Consider the following 13,012-nt stretch of genomic DNA (forward strand, 5'->3'; position numbering starts at 1 on the left):
ATGGCTGTGGTAAGTTACAACAATAACGAGCAAAACCGGGTTAAGTCAGTATCCAAAGTAGGGATAATCGGAGCTGGGATTAGCGGTATCGCCGCAGCCAAACAGCTTGCGAATCACAAGCCTGTTGTGTTGGAGTCCACGGAGTTCATTGGGGGTGTTTGGAAACACTGTTCGTACAGCTGTACCAAGCTCCAAACACCCCGTTGTGATTTCGAGTTCTCGGATTATCCTTGGCCTGACAGAGACAGCACCACTTTTCCTTCCCATATCCAGGTCCTGGATTACTTGTACGGCTATGCCAAACACTTTGATGTGCTCAAGTACGTCAAGTTCAACTCCAGGGTGGTTGAGATTCGCTATGCTGGTCTCGACCGCACCGGAACATTGCTCAATGTGGAGAATAATCATATGCCTGCTGCTGCACCTGCAGAGTATGGTAAGCTTTTGAATGGTCATCCTGTTTGGGAGGTTGCCGTTCTCGACACTTCTGATCAATCAAACGGCGTCGTTCAGGTATATATAAAACTATAATATTTATTATATTTAATAATAGAATATTGTTCATATAAATATATATTATATATTCTGTATATATATATATATATATTTTGCATGCATGATTATATATCGTCAAGTACTATATACTATTATTTCTTTGGTTTATGAAAACCTTTGAAGCTATTATTATTATTATTATTATTATTATTATTATTATTATTATTATTATTTTGATTATAAGATATATATTATACGCTTATATATATTTATGTATATGAGACGTATGTGTTATATAAATATATATACAGAGAAGACTACTCACCAATTTTGGTCAAAAGTATATAAAAAGTTTAACAAATAAAACAAATCTAAAAGAGTCTTGCAAAAATATTATTGTATAACTTGTATTATAATACAAATATAATGTTGTTGTTTATTAAAATTCTGCTATAAACTCTCTCAATAAAAAAGATAATTAAGTTTGACTACTTTCTTTTAGAACTTAAATCAATCTTACTCATTTATGCATATATATATATTCAAGTTTTTTTTTTCTTACTATCTCCTTATTTATGTGAAAATATGAATATATGAAAAAATAAATAAATATTACTGAGTAAAGCTTCTTAATTTAATTGTATAATTTAGTTATTTATATCAAGTCTGGTCAATGTTTTTTTTAGGGGTAAGGAAAATATATGATAGAAATAGAGGGTCACGAGTTTAATGTTAAAGTATAATAATTCAGCAACTTTTTTTTTTTTCCCATAAGAGATAATTCAAGACTTTTATTAAATTGGTTGACTTTGGAGGTGACAAATGTAAAATTAAGTCTTTACTTTATACTTTGACTTGCTTACTAAATTCAACTTATTTTTTGAAACAAAATAATAAAATGTGCAGATGAGGCTATCTTTAATGGGGACTTAGGTTAATTATTTTTTTTTAGAAATATATTATTTAATTAAAAAAAACATATTTATTAGTTTATATAAGACTTCACTACATAATAAATATATAAAGTATATATATATACAATAAGACTATATAATATAAATTAAGTCATGTAATATCGTTATAGTCAGCTCTAGCTAGATACCAAAAAAATAAATTACTTAAGCTAGAGTCAAATATTATGTAAATGGTAAACAATTTTTTCAGTGACCTATCAAGATTATAATCTCTTTTAAGATTTGTATTAACTCTATGAATTTTTTTCGACCTATGTATATCATATTTCCTTTTTATCTTAACCGTGAAAAACGAGTTTTTTCACCCTCTTAATTAATAAATATCAATATAATTTAATTACTAATTGTTTATGATTATTATTTTTAGTGGTACGCATTTGAGTTTCTGGTGATATGCATTGGAAAATATGGAGACGTCCCAAGAATGGTGAACGACGAAAATAATAATGAAGAATCACCAGCTTTCTCGGGAAAAATTTTACACTCGATTGAATACTCGAAGCTCGACAAAGAAGCTGCTCAATCTCTCTTGAAAGGAAAAAAGGTTGCCATTATTGGCTACAAGAAATCAGCCATTGATTTAGCCATGGAATGTGTCGAAGCTAACAAAGGTATATAAAATATATATATATATATGCTATATACGTATATACGTATAGAAGACTATGTCTTATATTCACTCATTATATTTTTATGAAAAATAAAATAAATTGACTAATAATAATTATATTCAAACTGGTTGACTAGTGGTTACTGTACCAATACTTTGATGTAAGTAAATATATTCGTTGACCATACGGTCTGTAGTTTTCGAAGTCAACAAGAAATAATTTTGATTTAAAATAAATAGTCTTACAAAACATGAGGTCTAACTCAAGAGTCAATCCCCACAAAAAAAATGAAAAAAATAAATAAAGAAAACCTCAAGAGTCAATCCCCTCAAAAAAAAAATTAAAAAAATAAATAAAGAAAGAAAAAAAACCTCAAGAGTCAAGACCCCACTTTCAGGCCAAGTTCGGCTTTTTGGCAGTTGAGAGCTTTTTTATTTTTTATTTTTATTAAAGGGAATTAATTTTTATTTTTATTTTTTAAAAAATAACTATAAGTTTTATCATTATTAAGGTCTTACAAAAATTATTTCAAAAGTATAATTTTTTATTTAAAATTTATTATATTGAATAAATACTATAAAAAAAATCATAAAAGAATATTATTAAATGATAAGGATATATATTTTTCTTTATAAAAAATTGTGGTAGATAAAAATTTCTAATTAATTTAAGAGCTACATCAGGTTATTAAAAAAAGCCCACATAAAATTAATATTTTATAAGGCAAAGAAAGAAAAAACAAAATCATGAGTTTAACTAGAAGGGTAAAAATGAAATCTTTTAAAAATAATAATGGATTAATAATAGAGAATAAATAACCAAATGAATTTGTAACCATCACAGTGTTATATATTGATGAAGAACAAAATAATAATAATAATAAATTAATAACAAAATGTGCTGTAAAGTAGTATAAAAGCATTTATTTATAATTTTTGGTTTCTATATTTAGATATATTCAAAATAAAATAAAATAAAATAAAATAAATTGTTTTAGTTTATTCCAACAGTGCCAGTTATAATTTTGTTTGATTCTTGGTGTGTTGATACATACAAAAATAATGTGGCTGACGATCGAAATGGCTTGCAATTGACATTTTTCATGTCCTTTTCTATCTTTTTTTATTTTTTTCAATAATTAATTTTCTTTCATTTATTATTCTAATTTATTTATTTATTTTTGGTGGGGTTAATAAAAGGACCAGAAGGGCAACCATGCACAATGGTGATAAGGACTCTACATTGGACTGTTCCGTCATATTGGATATGGGGACTCCCATTTTTCTTGTTTTATTCAACAAGGTCTTCTCAATTTCTCCATGAAAGGCCAAACCAAACCTTGTTTCGAACCTTTCTATGCCACCTTTTTTCTCCTTTGGTAAAAATCTCACTTTCTTTAATTATTACTTTATTAACTACTAAGCTTTGATAGAGTAATTTGTGATAATGACTTTCCAAACAAAATATCGATAATTTTCGATCGGGTGTCGAGTGTGTCAGACAATGTATTAGGTGTCTCTCGAAAGTGATTTTGTAAAATATTATAATTATTGTGCCATATTTAGTAAATGAACATTATATTTACACCAAAAAATAAATAAAGATAACTTTTATTTTAATAAGTTTTTATATTTTTTTATTTAAAATATATATTATTCATATGTATTTTTTAAAACATGAAAAAGAAGGGAAAAAAAAATAGAAAAATGTGAGCATAAATTGAGAAAAAATATATAATAATCTCATTTTAATAATTCTTTACAAAAATGACATTTCAGACACACTCGATACTCTGTCTAGAAAATTACTTTGCGAAATCACCCGTAAATTATCAACTACTACTCAACCGATAAAATTGAGTTAAATAATGTTTTGTAATATGTATTTATAGAGAAGGGCAATATCCAAGTTCATAGAGCTATACTTGATGTGGAAACTGCCATTGGTGAAGTATGGACTGAAACCAGACCATCCATTTGAGGAGGACTATGCTTCATGCCAAATGGCCATATTGCCTGAGAATTTCTTTAAGGAGGCAGACAAGGGAAACATCAAGTTCAAAAAAGCTTCCAAATGGGGCTTTTGGAGTGGTGGTATTGAGTTTGAAGACCAAACCAGATTAGAAGCTGATGTAGTTCTTCTTGCCACTGGTTATGAAGGCAAGAAAAAGCTCCAATCCATTCTACCTCAGCCTTTTAGGAGTCTTGTTCTTGACTCCACTGGTGTTATGCCCTTGTACAGGTAAAATGATAACAACAATTAAGCTCTTCAAGTTAGATTATTTTAATGTATTTTTTTAAGAGAAATTGGTGAAAATAGCATCTTTTTGAAGTGCTTTTGCATTCTGGCCTACTTTCGATCATTTTTTGCAAAATAACCTTTGTCTAAAATTCGACCAGTTGTCTAAATTTTTCGACCAGTTGTCTCAAATTTTTGACCAGCTGTCTAAATTTTTCGGTCACCTGTCTAAATTTTTAACTAGCTGTCTAAATTATGAGAGGTCATTTTGCAAAGAATTATTAAAACTAGACTAGAGTGCAAAATGATTTTAAAAAATAAGTCATTTTGCCAAGAAGTCCTTTTTTTAATTGTTCAAAAAATTACAAAATTGGACATATGTGTCTGCAGGGGTACAATTCATCCACTGATACCGAACATGGGATTTGTGGGATACATAGAAAGCGTATCGAATCTGCACACGGCGGAGCTGCGTTGTAAGTGGTTGTCTAGGCTGGCGGACTATAAATTCAAGCTTCCTCCTGTTGAGAAAATGCTTGAACAAGTAACCAAAGAGTTGGAGATCATGAAGAGGGCCACAAGGTTTCACAAAAGGCACTGTATTTCCACTTTTAGCATCAACCACAGTGATGAGATATGCCAAGAGATGGGAGTTAGTCCATGGAGGAAGACTAACTGGTTTTGGGAAGCTTTTAGCCCTTATAGCAGCCAAGATTACTATGATCATGAGAATGAGAATGAGAAAGAGAAATAATTTCATTTATGGGATGCATATGGCTTATTAGGTATTTAATACTATAGAATAAAAGAGTTAGGGTTTTTAATTAAACCCAATTTTATGCTATAACATATATGTGTGTATTGTGGGACTACATTAGTAGTATTTACTACTTATCTTGTACCTTCTTTTATCATTACAAAATAATAAAGTTATAATTTAGTGCACAACCCAAATTTTTTATAATTAATTGTCACTTTTATTCACAACAAAAAAAATTAATTGTGATTAAAAAGTAATATTTAGTTATAAGTTATTATGAATATAATTTTAGTCACAACGACAAAATGTAATTACTACAATTATATATTTTTTACAACTAATATTTTAATCATGAATTTCCTTTTCGTGGTGATATAGTCATTATAATTATATTTTTAGATATAAATTTTCTTTCTTTGGTTACGGATTTTGTTGCGACTAAAAGTAAAAAAAAAATATTATAGTGTATGTTTTACTCTATCAAAATATTAATAGCTTAGAAGATAATATCCTTGGAAACAAAAATATATACATACAATTCAGTGAGTACAATAAATTATTAGGATATTGTTCAATTAATATTGTTATTATAATAATAATATTAATGTGTTTTTGTGTATTAGTATATTAATTTATAATTAGTCAATTATCCAAAGCTGCAAATTAGAAATATTGTTCCCTGTATTTGAATACAGTGACAAATATGCAGTTAGCAGTATATTTGATTTGGTCGATTTAAATCTCCAATCTCATCTTGACTATATATTCAGTTTGAGATACCCATTATCTCCAATTTATATTATAATATATTAATAATAAGAATAATAATTCAAAGTTCATAGTATTGATCTATTTTTATTTTTATATTTTTAAATTTAGATTCAATTCACATTCCAAACAAAACAACCATTTTCACGGATTTGCTGCTGTCAATAATAAATCTGTGGGATACAAACCAAAACCGCCAAACTATTTATTTATTTATTTATTTTTATATTATATTATATGATTTTATGTAATATAATATTATGTTATATTTATTTGTATTTAAAGCTAAGACTGCAAAGTGAGTAATAGACCCAATTTGTAACTCTCACCTACCTGTTCTCCTAAGTTGCATGACAATTGGACCGTGATTAATTGGACTTGATGGAAAATTTTCTATTCACAATAAAATGAAAGTTTTGAATTTTGCCATTTTTTTCAAAATAAATAAAGTAATGGGTGATTTTCTGCTGCACCCCTACTTTTCGGTGTACCAGTGCACCCTTTTTATTTTCGGTACTTTGATGGTTTTTGGCTTAATTTGTTATAACATTGTACATTGTAGTTATTTATAATATCCTATAATAGAACAACATAGTTCAAATAAGTTACTTTTTATATGTATAAAAAATCAGTCGCGAGTGCAACAAACGATTTGAATTATGTTTTCGGTACTGTAAATTATATAAAATTTCCTCAAATTTGCAGGTTTTTTTTAAATAACTACAATGTACACGATCATATATGTAGACTTTATTTAATAAATTTAGACTGAGATTAAATATGTTTAGAATTTCAATAATTAATTACCATCCGATTAGTCTGATTATTAATCCAAAAAGTTGTAGGGTTATGAGAATGTATTTATTAACAAGACAAATTAAAGACAAAATCTAGATCCATAAAACCAATCCAATTAAGATTGTATAATCAAGTAAAGAATAAATGTATAATATTTAAGATTTGAGACCTCATTATAATCAAATATAAAGTAGTCTTTATCTTAAAGACTTTAAATCCCTAACCAACCATGACATTATCATATATTTGAAAATATTTCAACATATGAAGTTGAGAATAAAGGAGAAAGAAAAAAAAAACACACTCCTTCCTTTCAAACATTATTTTTCTTTCTTTTTTTTCCTATGGCCTGCCTTCTTTGACATCAATCTTAGCAAGCCCTTATTGTAGTCTCAACTCAAAATAAAAGGCAAAAAGTTTTTTATTTTTCTTTTCCCAAAACTACCCAAATATTGGATCTAACACCCCACAAAAAAAAAAAAAAAAAAAAAAAAGATAAAAAGAATCATATCAATTGTTCTGATTAAGGCTTAACTTAACCAATCTCCATCCATGCCTTCAATTTCTTCAATATCCATGCTGTGAATGAAAAAATTACAAAACAAAATAATCACTTAGTAAATCATTATGTATAAAATGATGAGCAAACAATAAAAACACAAGTACATAACAATTATTATCCTTAACCCTTTGAGTTGAATTTAAAAATAATTAAATAAAAAAAGATTAATCTTTTGGGGTTAGTGAAAAGTAATTGGACCATAAAAAGGGATTACTTGATAAGTACCTAGATTTAGGATTAATTAACTAAAATTAGTCATTAAATAAATTCAGTTAAATTTTACTCATTATTATAATGACATTTCCCATAATACACTTGCTTATACACATATAACTTAAGTATAATTGAAGGGTATAATTGGTAGATTCAAATAAATATTAGGTATAAAAATTTTTTTTTTAAAAAAAAGCTAAAAATTAAATTATATTTTTAAAATTAGACACTCGGTATAATTTGTACCCATGAAAAATACATGATGGGGATCAATTAATTACAAAACAAATTAATCACTTAGCAAATAATTATGTATAAAATGATGAGCAAACAAAACAGAATAATCACTTAGCAAATCATTATGTATAAAATGATGTGCAAAAAAAAAGCATAACAATTATTATCCTTAGCCCTTTGTGTTGAATTTTTTTTATAAAAAAAATGAAGAGATTAATCTTGTTGGGTTTGTGAAAAATAATTGGACCATTAAAAATATCAATGACAAGATAATCACTTATCAAATCATTATGTATAAAATGATGATGAGCAAAAAATAAAAAATACAAGTACATAACAATTATTATTAAAAAATAAAAAATAAAGATTCTTGTGGGGTTAGCTAAAAATAATTGGACCATGAAAAATCTGACAATAGTGACGAAGGCACACCAAAATTTGTCCACCTTTCACAACTTTGACGATTTTGTGTTTTGGAAAGCTTTGAAGATAATCTCAAAATTCTTTAATTAAACAAAAAAATATATTGTTATTTCAATAATTAGAATACCCTTTATATACTTGTGTGACTAAGTAGAGATCTAGTACTTTTGTCACATTTAAAAGTGACAAATATTAAAATGAAATCTAATTAATTAGAAGAAAGAACATTAAAAAAGGTAAAGCAACATAAAACATTTGTTGGTTTTTTATTTCAATTTTAAAAAAATATATAGAAAAGGAAAAGACTTTATTTTTATTATTATTATTAATATTATTAGATCATATTCTTACCAAGGCAAAGCCGGAGCTTGAGAATACTCATCTGAGCAGTAATGGTCATCGAAACGTTGTTGATCAAAGCAGGTTTCGTTCGAGCTCAACCAAGCCGGAAACTCCATAACCTCACCAAATGGACGAAACCCATTAACGTTATCATCAAAATCATCTGAAGTTTCGACATTGGGGCCACCACCGAGCTCCATGCTCCTCAAGAACTTAAACCACCAAGCTGATGTGACCAAATTCATGGTGTCACTCCACTCCATCTGATGCTGCTCTCCAATCGATCTGATCTCAGCCATCTCCTCATCATCCATGGCTGCATGCAACCCTCCTCCGCCGCCGCTTGTGGTTGCCAAATCAGCCGGAGTAAGGGAAACCGGTATGAGATTATTCTTATGAGTACTTCCCGGCCGTTCTGCTGCGGCGGCGGAGCTTGAGAATTCGTAGTGATCGTGGGCAATTGAGAATGAAGGTGAGGATGAAGACGACGGCGGCGATGACGACGAGGCGGAGTAGAAGGAGGAGGGTTTGTTGCTGCTGCTGCTGCTGTGGTAAAGACTGGTGTCAATGTTGTTGAAATCATGGAAATTGAGGTTCAGTCCCAAGGGTTGGTTTGGAAGAATGAAGTTGAGAGTTTCAGTGAAGGGTTGATGAATTGAGGAAGAAACAGCCGCCGCCGTCGTCGCCGGCCAAGAATATGGATTTGGAGGATGAGAGTAAGGATAGGAAAGAGTGTTTTCTAGATATTTGGAGAAAGGTTCCCTATGGTTGTTCGATCTTCTGGATTTAATCTTATTGTGTCCTTCTTCTTGTTCAAAACATGGGATCACCGGAGCCTGCTGAGGCGGCTGTTGAACCGGCGGTGGCGGTGTCTGCGGCTGCTGCTGCTTCTGTTGTTGCTCAGTGGCTGCTTGTTTCATGGCCGCTCTATGAAACTTAAGAGCAGTGACAATCTCTCTTCTGGCCTCGGCCATGTTTAGAAGCCTCTCTTGGTAAGGTCTAGTGGTGTGGAGTCTTCTCCTAACTTGTTTTTTGTGAGGCTGTTGTGTTTGGTTTGTTGTAGTATTATTACGTTGGTTTTGGTTTGGGTTCTGGGCTGTGAAAACATCACCATCACCAACATCAACATCATCACAATCTGGGCCTTCTTTGTTGGGATGATTCATCGAGTCTTTGTTGGTTTTGAAAGAAGAAGAAGAAGAAGATGATGATGATGATGATGATGAGGTGAGTTGTTTCACTAAGCTACGAATATAGGCACCAGAGAGATGAGGCTCTTCTCTCAGCTGCTGCTTATTGAGTTTATGATGATGATGAAGATGATGATGATGATGATCAATTTCCACCATTCCTTTAATCTCATCTACCTTATTTGAAGATCGACCTTGCCTCATCTCACTTAGTCTTTTTTTTTTTTGTTAGAATTTGGAATAGAGAAGGTGGTAGTGGAAGGTTAGAAGAATCATGGTTTTTTTTCTTCTTCTTCTTCTTTCTTGTTAAGGATAAAGTACACAAATATGCAGAGATGAAGAGAGAGAGGCAGAGCTGATCCTTTCAAGTCTTGAGGACCTCATGGGTGTTATAAATAGCTGGGGACAGTCTAGGGTTTTTAAATTCTTTTGGAATTTTCCCCTTTTTGGCAAACTACATTTGTTACTGTTTTATTACTCAATTTATATATGAGGAGTTATAAATAAGTTGGCCTTTGTTTAACTCTCTCTTTGATATTATATTATTTTACCCCCACTTACTTCCAAACAGCTTTGTTTAACTCTCTTCTCATATGTATGTGAAGAAAAAAAATTAAAATAACATTTCTACATAGATAGATAGATATAGTAATAATTTGTGTATTTCCGACTAGGCGTGATTTTTTTATTATTGTGTATATTGTAGTTATTTAGATCATCCTGCAAATTTTCAGAAAATTTCGAATAATTTACCGTGCTGAAAATTAGGTTCAAAACAAGTTGTTGCACATACGTGACAAATTTTGTAATGCACGTGGAATACAACATATTTGAACATAATTTTCGGTACTGTAAATTAGTCGAAATTTTCTGAAAAATTTGTAAGATGTTATAAATAACTACAATATATACGATCATAAAAAAAATTGTGTCGAAGATCGGAAACATAAAAGAATCCCACTAGTAGGCTCTTTTTGACGCCGGTAGAATCCCCCAATAATAATAATAATAATAATAATAATACTAATAATAAGAGATGCTTAGTCAAAAACCTAATAGGATAGGTTTTCCACAAGAATACATAAGTGAGGAATGGTAAAGGGTTTAATGGCACCGCAAGAAATATTTGTTCTCACTTTCAAAAAGTTGATCAAACTTTTGAATTGAATAGCGGTAGAAAAGTCATGTGTTGGTATATCACATTACATGACCTTTTCAAATGGTAAACACTAATAATATCTCGATGAATTTCGTTCAATTTAAGATTTTCTAATTAATGATTAGATTGATTGGCTATATGATATTATCTATTATTCTATGAAAAAGGACGAATCACATACAATCTAAACTTTGTTTTATCTTTGATTAGATTGATCGAGTAAGAAACACATAAGATTTGTTTCCAAAAGAAACAAAATTTAAAACCAAACCAACTGTTAAAAAAAATGATCATATTAGATTCGTCTTCTCTTTTATCCATTCAATCTAAATTCTTCTAATCAATGATTAGATTGATCGAGTGAAATTCACATGAGAACAACACTAGTTTTTGAAATAATTAATGACAAGATAAACTTGTCAAATAACATAGAATATAGAAGTTTTCTTCTTATCTATCTAGAAGGATAGATAGAAAAGCTATAATTCCAACTATATTATTTTTATTTTATGGGATTTTGATTTTGGATAGTGATTTCCAATCTAAGAGTGATTAGACTAAGGCAGAGGATATCTTAGAGCATCTCCAACCCATTACCTTATTATGGTGTTGCACCAACACCAAAACTAAAGAATCTTAACACTATATTTTTTTTTCAATTCCAATCACAACACCAAAAATTACACCACAAAATATATTATTTATTATTATATTATTTTTTAATCAAATAGAATATTCTTTTTATTATTTTATTATTTAATTAATCAATTAAGTAAAAAAGGGTTCAAATTTGCTCATGTGTGGTCCATTCTTAAAGATTGTGAGAAATTTACAAATGACAACACCAATTCACCAGCTAGATTCCAACAACAAGGTCATAGTTTCAATTCCCCCCAATCTTGTTCTTCTGGCTTCGAATCACCAACATCAGCACCCACCGGTATGAGTTCATTTGATCTTAATATGAATGATGAGGAAGTTCTTATTAATTTATCTGAAAGACCTATCGGTGTGAAAAAAGCAAAAGGAAAACAAAAAAGTGATGAACAATTTAAGAAATTAATGGAACAAAGTCAAAAACTTGTTAACGTTATAGAAAAGGGTAACTTTGAAAGAAATGAACTTCTGAGACAAAAGGTTGATGTGGCTAGAATGAGAGAAGAGAATAAAATTTTATTTATGGATATGAATTCTATATCCGATCCAGAGTTTCGCCAATTTATTCAAAGCGAAAGGAGAAAAATTTACAGATCAAGAGCACAAACATCCGAACATGGAGAAGGATATCAATATCAGGGATCTCAATATCGAGCATCTCAGTTCCAAAGATCTCAATATGAAGAAGAACACATGGAAGGAGCTGAAGATGAACATCAACGATCTCAAAATCCTTCACAAGATTATAGTCAATATTATGACTATCTTGGCGGAACTGGGAATAATTTTTAAAATTATTAGAAGTATGTCTTAGTTTGTCTTGTGTTCTATATATATATATATTGTTTTCCATTTTATGTTTGGTGTATTTGATTTTAATATTAGAATGTAAGTTTGTAATATTTTAATTATCTTATATATATTTAATCAATTTCAATGTTAATTTTATTTCTTATAGTGTAGAGTAAGAATTTTCACACAAATTAAAATAAATTATATAAAAAATTAATTATGAAATATTTGAAATTTTATTTAAAAAATTAAATTATATGTGTATTTATAATTTAAAAAACCAAACATAAAATATAAACCCACATAATACTCATATGTTTATATATATAAATATATATATAAGATATAAATAGATTTATCTTAATAAAAAAAAATGTCGTGTGAACAGTGCACGGCATATATATGCCGTGGCACTGTTCATCAACGGGTAAATGGGGGGATTTTTGGAGTTGGGTTGGAGATAGATTTGAGCTCTCCACGGCATATATTGCCGTAATACCGTCTGATTGCATATGGCCTTAGGCCATCTCCAATCCCACGGGATTACGGCAATATATGACGTGGAGAGCACAAATCTAGCTCCAACCCAACTCCAAAAATGTATGCATTTACCCGTTGATGAACAGTGCCACGGCATATATGTCGTGCACTGTTCACACGGCATTTTTTTTTTAAGATAAATATATTTATATCTTATATATATATTTATATATATTAACATATGAAAATTATGTGGGTTTATATTTTATGTTGGGTTTTTTAAATTATAAATACACATATAATTTAATTTTTT

General features: G+C 29.5%; 3 protein-coding genes across 3 annotated transcripts; 2 read left to right on the forward strand and 1 right to left on the reverse strand.

Moving 5' to 3' along the window:
* On the forward strand, window positions 1–5,260 carry LOC133804589 (probable flavin-containing monooxygenase 1). The gene is made up of 5 exons (XM_062242736.1): window positions 1–513; window positions 1,837–2,080; window positions 3,280–3,458; window positions 3,972–4,321; window positions 4,709–5,260. Exons 1-5 carry the CDS (start codon window positions 1–3, stop codon window positions 5,070–5,072), a joined length of 1,650 nt encoding a protein of 549 aa, XP_062098720.1. The 3' UTR covers window positions 5,073–5,260.
* A 1,600-nt stretch (window positions 5,261–6,860) lies between these two features.
* Window positions 6,861–10,439, reverse strand: LOC133803963 (uncharacterized). The gene is made up of 2 exons (XM_062242104.1): window positions 8,431–10,439; window positions 6,861–7,223 (listed from the first exon to the last, which is right to left on the reverse strand). Exons 1-2 carry the CDS (start codon window positions 9,813–9,815, stop codon window positions 7,175–7,177), a joined length of 1,434 nt encoding a protein of 477 aa, XP_062098088.1. The 5' UTR covers window positions 9,816–10,439; the 3' UTR covers window positions 6,861–7,174.
* Window positions 10,440–11,712: 1,273 nt separating this feature from the next.
* Window positions 11,713–12,219, forward strand: LOC133804590 (uncharacterized). The gene has a single exon (XM_062242737.1). It carries the CDS (start codon window positions 11,713–11,715, stop codon window positions 12,217–12,219), a length of 507 nt encoding a protein of 168 aa, XP_062098721.1.
* The last annotated feature ends 793 nt before the right edge of the window (window positions 12,220–13,012 follow it).

Source organism: Humulus lupulus, chromosome X (assembly GCF_963169125.1).
Source record: "Humulus lupulus chromosome X, drHumLupu1.1, whole genome shotgun sequence".
Lineage (NCBI taxonomy): Eukaryota > Viridiplantae > Streptophyta > Magnoliopsida > Rosales > Cannabaceae > Humulus > Humulus lupulus.